Raw genomic sequence first — 8593 nt, forward strand, 5'->3', positions numbered from 1 at the left:
ATGACAGAGTGGAAGCACACCAAGAATGTCAGTGACAATTCATTAAAATGATTTCAAAAATACTGTACAAGTGTTACCATTAGAAAATATAAATAAAATATGACATTGTTACTAAACTGTTTCACTTAAACATGAAAAATAATTCACACACATCCACAGCCTTCACCGTATCCTGCTAAAACCCTTCATTAGCTGGCATATAAAATATTATTACATCCTTGTGGAAGTACACGGTCATTCACCTCCTGTTGAGACAACCTCCTGTACCTCTATAACAGCATTGTTAAAAAAATGTGCTCACAGTATGTTTAGAATCTCTAAATAGCAACTATGACGGGGCTTGTCATGTGGCGCTTACCCACCACTTCCTCAGGCTGCCTATGAAGGAGGGTGTCAACTAACACTCTGATGCATAAATGCGACACCTGGCAGTGTTGTTCGGAGTATCACTGTATTGTCAACAGTTTACGAGAGATTTGAATGGATTAAATACGTGGCCATGAATTCATTCACTTTCACTGTTGAAGTTTCTGACTCCCCTCTTTCCCAGTCTCTTTTCTCCACCTAATTCTTATGAGTAGACGTCTGCCAAAAACCGAAGGCATTCTATCAATCCAAACGGTCCATTAATCTGACATCATAATCCGCTGTATCATTGATGTGTTTTTTTCCCTTTAAGAAAATGAAATTATAATTGCATTTTGAGAATACTTTTCAGCTCAATGTGCTGCACAGAATGCCTTTTGTTCTGGCGCAACAGGGGCGGAGGGAGGAGGGGGATTGAGGAGGTGTTGGGGGGACTTGGGGCAAGCCAAAATGTTTTTGGGCAGGAAGTCTCTTAGCCACATCCACGTTTGCGGTGTCTGCATTTAATCTGGAGATCCAGACTGTCTCGGGGTATCAGTAGTTTAATCAGCGTCGTATCACTGGAGGGAGGAAAAGCACTACATCCTCTCCACAGCAGGGAGTTCCAGACTAATGTGGCAAGACGGCAGTGTTTTCCGTCGTCTTGCCACTGATTTACAGGCTCTGCACATTTCCTCAAACAAACTATGTGTTGTTGTACGTCTTGGTAGTACTTCACAATGAGGGGTTTATCAATTATTTATATGTTATACTGTCTGAGAATGTCATTAACCATATAAGTAGAAAGATAAGCAGGGTCGTCTTCTGTTTGCTGAATAGTGAGTCGTCGTTTAGCTCGACGTTAGAGTGGGGCTCCCTCATGTCAGTTTCGGATGATACGGTTTTATTGATCCGTCACTGGGGAAATGGCTATTGAGGCAGCGCAAGAGAAGGGCAAAGCAGATAATGTGTATGAAGCTAGAAGAATTGTAGATTCAGAATTTGAAACATACAGTACAGGGGCTACATACGGTTGAAGTTACTTTTATGTTATCAATTCTTTTTTTTTTTCAATTCAAGTGTATTTATAGAGCACTTTTGAACAGCCATCGCTGCATACAAAGTGCTGTACATGGAGCAAGAGTTCTGTCAAATATATTGTCTGTGGATCTTTGCCATTAAAAAATGAATGTATGTATGTTATAAAAAACCCTCAAAATAATTAGTTAACAGATTAATTGTACATTTTAAAAAATGTTTGAAAAATAAACTTTTCTAATACACTTCAACCTTTTTTAATTAATGACCTGGCCCATCTCTCCATTTTAAATATCTAATGTGGCCCTCCTTGAACAACATTTGGCCATCAACATGCTACATGCTGTTAAGGTGGAATAATTCATATGATTCTGCATAATATGCATGTAGCATATTGAATAATATATAGATGAGCAAAAATGGACACCACTCAACAAACAGTACTTCATGTGATTTAAATTACCATTATAAACCATAGAGGTTTATAATTATAATTAATTCACTGCTTTTCATTGGCATACAGTACCTCAAGGCTCTGTCTTTAACCTCTTGTAATTTCAAATAATTGTTTATCAGTTATTTCAAAAAAGAAATACAAATATTTTACATGTACCATGCATGTGAAGTTATTATATTTTACTAATATTTTCTCATTCCCAATATCCATTCCATATATAAACTAAATGAATAAATCAATTTTAAACCTTTTATTTATTTATTTTAAATATCTAGATTACCACAGCAAGTATTTCAGGAATCTTGATGTCAATTTCTCACTGGGCTCTTTTTCCCCACGCCTGATACAAACAGCACGTCTGTTGAAAAGTGGTACCTCGACATCAATACGTAGACCACAACAGGACTAGATTTACATGCATGACAACGTGCACAAGAAACGAATCACGCAATTAATCACATTTGTCTCCCGGCACCTCGTACAGGAGCAAATTTATGATGACAAAATGTCTTTTATTGATTGCGCGATGAGAACGAGACTCATTGAGATGAGACTGACAACATTCATTAGTCATGAGGACGACGGATGAACAACTTATGGTCAATTACCCAAGTGACACTTCGGTGAAGGGCAAATCTCAGAGAGGTCCTCATCTGCATAGTTACACACACACACGCACACACACACACACACACACACACACACACTGGGAACAATCTGTCATATCGAGACAGACATATTGATTAGACATAGATAAAGCAGGGACAGACAGGCGGCAATGGGACATTTGCAGCTCCTGTACTTGGATAAGAATCAATTAATGGTCTTTTTATCACAGAGACCATTGGAGTAGTTTGGGATTCAAATTACTTGAAGTCAACTTTAGATCAATGTGTGACTATTTGGGGCTAACAAGCAGCAGTGAATAGTGAATTATTCTTGGAAGGCTTCAAGCTGTTGAAAACCACTTCCAGTTGGTTTACTGTCAAACTAAACATAAAACAAAATAATTTTATGTTGCATGTTTATTCAAACCATAGAACTTTATCTTAAGACAGTCCACTAACTATGGTAACTATGCTAACACATAATAGGAAACACCATGGACTGGCTAACAAAACTAGCATTGTTGTAACCTATAAAACTTTCATTATTATTATTTTTAACACAGCCGGTAGCAGCACATGAAGGCAGACTGTAAAAATACTCACTGGCCTATATTCTTTGTCCTCTGTGATAAATGACTAATATAACTGCGCCTTACTCAGTCATAGTTTGGAAGCCCTTACTTGAATTAATCATGATACACAAACGGTTTCATTCTTTACATTCCATTTAATGATGTAACGACCTGTTTTTGTAATGTAAATATCCTAGAGTGCTATTTTCCAGGTGGGTGGAAGGGATTCACCGCATTTCAATGTGGTAATGAGATTTGAGATTGTTTTATGATTTACGATCGTGGACATGGAAGGAATTAACTCGTATCTCACTGTAGTTAACTAGCATGTGTCGTAATGTTTACATGCGTAAATTAAGGTATTTTCTCAAACAGTGTGGCGCCACGACTCCATTAATCACTCATTGAATCATCCACTTAAAACAAATAAATCTTTATGCGTGGTAACCGTAATTTGTGTTTTTTTGTCTCAGCGGTGTCTACATTTTTTGGTTCTTATTCAGTATTATTATTACTTCACAATTAATTCTCCTCCTTACCCCTAACAGTTTTTTCCTTGGGTGGTGACTGTAATTATGGTTCCAGTCACCCTCGCCGTTCAGCGTTGTTTGTGTGCATCTGACTCTGTTTCGTGGAGCTGCAGTACGTACCGTCATGTTAATTCGGTCTGGTTGTTTTCATCTCCTATCTGTGTGTTTTCGAATACCGGAAAATAGTCTTTGTTCTAGTTTTAAAAATGTAGATGTTATAATGGCAAAAAAACGTTATGAAATGATTTATGTTCATAATTTTTTCTCAAACCACCAAAAATGTGAATTTCAGCAGGTGTGTGTAGACTATTTATATGCATTGTAATAATAATATAGAGGGACCTAACTATTTTTGCAAAAATTGTAAAAATACATTTGTACAAATTAACCACAGAGCATTGTCTGGAATCAGCTTACTCCTAATTGACACCCGGTTGCTTTCTTTTTTGTACAGCCCAAAATATGAATATGAATAGAATGCAAATGATTATCAACACAATATTATTATTGGGTATTCTAAAATGTGTTTGCACAAATAAAACTCCTGGCAGCCTCGATAAAACTTACCCCTAATTGATACCTTGTCCTTTCTGTGGTTGAGTACAGGAACTACGTTATGCATCTTCCAAGTTCTCATTTGATGTAGTCCCGCAAGCCCCTGTCCTTAATCCCGTCATTTCAAATAATTGTTTGCATGCTGTTTCCTACAGATCGCAATACAGTATAATAGTATGCAATTAAAGATTTTCAACGTCTTTGTCAAAAAGGAATTATGCTTCCACAGATCATATAATTAACCACAATACCATCTAAAAGATAGATGCACTTCCCCTGAACCTCCATGCATCATAACGGCTGTGATGTCTTGCTATCATCCCATGAGGCGATTATAAAACAAAACAAACGTGGCTCGCTCTTTTTACACAGCAGCTTATTCTTTAGTCATTTATTTGAACCCAAGCCACAAGAAAGCTCAATTTTTCCAGCAACACTTCAGAGGACGCATCGAGAAATCGAAGCGTGGAGCATTCATTCAAAAACAATTTGCGTCTGAAATCTCCAGCGGCTCAGCCTCACACGGTTTGACTGTGTTGAGAGCAGACACATATATGAATCCGGTAAAAAAAAAAAACACATTACACGTAATAAACAGGCAGCCAAAAATTTGGTAGGCCGGGCTAAAAATCAAACGCACACATCTGTGTGAGATCGTTGGCGTCCGGTAAGTGACAACGTCTGTGAAGAAGCGAGGGGATGCAACTTTGATGAGTTTAAGCATGAACTCACGGAATACGTTATTGTTGATAACCTCACTGAACCAGCCAACGCATGCATCTTTCAACATTGCTCCCCATGTGTTCAAGAAAACAAGCTAAGATCAGCAGTTGGCTACGCCGGTCGGGCTTTCTGAAGACATTTGGGCCAGAAGGAGTTTAGGAGGTGGTGCTGAAAGGTCTTTCCTTACTTGCTCTTGCTGGAAGAACAGAGGAGATGCTGGAAATCTGTAGGAAATTGCCGTTAAGTGTTTCATGAGTCTTTGTGGTTTTGACTGATCAGGGGCAGGGGGTGGGGGGCAGGTTCCTGGTGTGCCTTGGGACTGAGATCCCCTGCACAAAACACACAAGAGAGCAAGACTCCATGCGGCTTTAATCAGAGCAAATTTTGGGGTGCTTCCATGTGCAGCGATGTGTTTAGGTTATATCTTGATGGCCTCCCTTTTTTTTTGAAGTGGTGTGCTCTAATGAGGCGTGTGTATTCCACCCGCCTAGGCAAAGTTTGGCACAAGCCAGAGTCGACGGCAAAGACCAACTTTAAAAAAACGGGAGAAAGAGGGGGTTAAAAAAAAAAAGTCCAATCGCACGAATAAATGAATGACCTTAAACATTACCACCAAGGATGACATTTTTCAAGCTGTGGTTCTTCACTGACGAGTAACATGTTTTGACTGCAGAACCTGACGCTACTGCTTGTTGACAGTTCCTGTTATTATCGTAACCATGACTACCAAGCTCCCATTTTTCCCCCTATAGGCAGATTCTGAAACATTTGCTAAACATATATGTTTCCATGGGAGTAGACGGCAATCAACTGATGTCTGTCATTTTGGTTTGAGGCTGTGATAAAAACAATTTTAAAAGGCCCCGAGGCTTGCGCCTATTTTGTTACTTTGACACATGTTTTTGCTACCTCCTGGCGGACTTGGGGGCACTACTTGGTGTCCTTTGTAAATAAAAGCAATACCTTATATATATATATATATATATATATATATATATATATATATATATATATATATTTAGCAGTTGGAGTCTAGTCTTCCTCTCGCCTTGAGTCAGACTTCCGCTGCCCCAGCCCTTCCTACGCCATCCCTACCGCAACTCTAAACAGGATGAGCATTATAGAAAATTGATGGTGCATGGTTGATTTGTTGTGTCTGTGTGCTCTACATAACATTTCCATTGGATGGCTAATTGGGATGTAGGAAAAAAAGGCACGTCAGACATTTAGAGAGAGGATATTACTTTTTGGAGGGGGTAGGAGGTATGTAGCCTGTGGTTGGTGTCCACCATATTTCTTTGATGGTGCTAATAAAGATGGGTTCAAGTGGTTTTGTTGTAGAGGCACTTTCTCTGTCTGTCAGGACAAAAATTTTTTGTATCCATTCAAGGCTCGCTGTAGACAAAAACAAAGTGAATTTGGGAATGGTTGTTGCTCAAAGTTTGAATATATACTGTGTGTGTGTGTGTGTATATATATATATATATATATATATATAAATATAAATTTAATATAAATATAATATATATATAATATAATATAAATTTTTTAAACGAAATTAAAACACTAACATAGATTTTTGTTTCAGGAACTTGATGCCTCGGACTCTGGATGGTCAGATCACCATGGAGAAGACCCCCAGCTACTTTGTCACAAAGGAGGCTCCGAGCCGCATCTGCACTTTGAACTGCCAAACCAAGCTCATCGTGGTGGTCCGGGATCCTGTGACCCGAGCTGTGTCTGACTATACTCAAACTCTATCCAAGAACCCGGGACTTCCCTCATTCCAGAGCCTGGCCCTGAGGAACGCCTCGACGGGCCTGATCGACACGTCGTGGAGCGCCGTTCGCATCGGCCTCTACGCCAAACATCTGGAGAACTGGCTTCAGTACTTCCCCTTGTCACAATTTCTTTTTGTTTGTGGCGAGCGGTTAGTGTCCAATCCCGCTGGGGAGATGGCTCGGGTTCAGGACTTCCTGGGCCTGAAGAGGGTCGTTTCCGAGAAGCATTTCTACTTCAATCAGACCAAAGGTTTTCCCTGTTTGAAAAAACCCGAAGGAAGCAGCAGACCTCGCTGTTTGGGTAAGTCAAAGGGAAGACCGCATCCTCAGATTCCTAGCGCCGTCCTGCAGAAACTGAGAGACTTCTACAGACCTTACAACCGACACTTCTACCAGATGAGCGGGCAAGACTTTGGATGGGACTAACAGGGCAAGGTAGCACAGAAAAAGCCTGACTCTGACGTCTCAGGAAACCAAATGTGACAATACAGAGAGCAACCTCCAAGTGGACCAGCTTCACGGCTGCCCTGTCAACGGGGACTCCAGGACTTTTCCTCAAGTCCCAAGCAGCCTCGAGACACTTAAAGGGGGAGTGTGCAGTTGAAAACTCAACTTGACTATATTGATAACAATTTATAAAAATAGAATTTATTTTTAAAAATAAAGGTTTGAATGTACCCTCACTTCCCTCCCCACCTCAAGTCTCACAATATAGCCATTCATAATGCCACGCGATGATAGATGTGCAGAGGTGTGATACATAGTCACAAAGAACACAACAAAATAGCAGTGCTAAGCTAAGCTAAGCATTCGCAATGTAAACAAGCTGCCGATGTTAGCCTCGTTGTAAGGACATTGTCAGGATAATACCAAATGGCATCAGTTTGAAGTTTTGTTGTTTGGAATTTTCAATCAATTAATACTCAAAAAGAGGTGATAAACGTAATGTCCAGCAGAAATCTTGCTAACTGCATTTCGTGCGTCTGAGGTTCCTTATGAATCAAAACAGTGCCAGAGAGGGCTGATTTTTTTTTCTTTTTTCCACAATTCATTTTACTATTGTTCTACTGTCAGGTTTATACTGATAGTCTTCACAAATATGTCCAAAAGTCTTTGGGGAAAACGGCACACTCTCCCTTTAATAACTCGGACAGTCGGACAGAATTTTTGTGGGTTTATAATATTTCATTGTTTTACCATCGATTTATAATTCAAAGAAAGGCCAAAAACAACAAACAAAACATTTCTCACTTGGAACTCACATGTAGCTAAAGAATTAAAAACATTCAAATACAAATGGCTTACTTTCAACAGCCTGTACTTGATTATGTAAGCAGCTGGTTGAAGAAACAAAAAAAAAACAATTTTTAATAAATCAACGAGCGTGGCTTGTTGGAAGGCGACAGTGACTTGAGGTTTCGCGTTCACCGCTCTTGTCATCACAAATCTGCTTTTGAAGGGAAGCGTCTTCTGATGCCACCAATCAATCCCAATCGCAAAATCAAACCGAATCAACAGCAAAGAAATGAGAAAAAAATAGACAATTCACGTCGCAGTAACAACCACCATTACATGCGACTGCTTTGCTGTCGTGTAAAAACTGCCAACGCTGCTGAGGTACGTCGCCGCTTGCTTGTTTGTTTGCATCATATGGAAGACGACGAGTTGAACCAAAGGGAAAACATTGCCTCCAAGTATATTTTTTTGAATTGAATAAGCTGATATTTATAGTTTGTGTTGATTTACAGACAAAAGAAAGATTGTATTTTGTAAGAAAGATGTATTTATTACACAACAAGACATGAACAATGCCTTACTCGCTAATGATGAACCGCAATCTAATTTTAGTTGACAATATTAATTTAACTGGACTGTTCCAATTTTCACATTTACTGTTCAGAAGGAAATATTTTTAATGTTACAGGTTGCCAACTGTGTTTCATTTTAAATTCCGTAACCAAGTAAAGTTCTGTCTTCCATGACA

The 8593-nt window shown here is 39.2% G+C and overlaps 1 protein-coding gene across 2 annotated transcripts in view; it reads left to right on the top strand.

Moving 5' to 3' along the window:
• Positions 1-8593, top strand: part of LOC127589780 (heparan sulfate glucosamine 3-O-sulfotransferase 6-like) — a 36177-nt gene extending 27584 nt beyond the window's left edge. For both annotated transcript variants that reach the window (XM_052049069.1, XM_052049070.1), the window contains one exon: positions 6417-8593. In XM_052049069.1, the coding sequence (XP_051905029.1) occupies positions 6417-7035 (619 nt within the window). In that variant the 3' untranslated portion in view covers positions 7036-8593. The remainder of the gene's footprint in view (positions 1-6416) is intronic.

This window comes from Hippocampus zosterae, chromosome 17, assembly GCF_025434085.1.
Source record: "Hippocampus zosterae strain Florida chromosome 17, ASM2543408v3, whole genome shotgun sequence".
Lineage (NCBI taxonomy): Eukaryota > Metazoa > Chordata > Actinopteri > Syngnathiformes > Syngnathidae > Hippocampus > Hippocampus zosterae.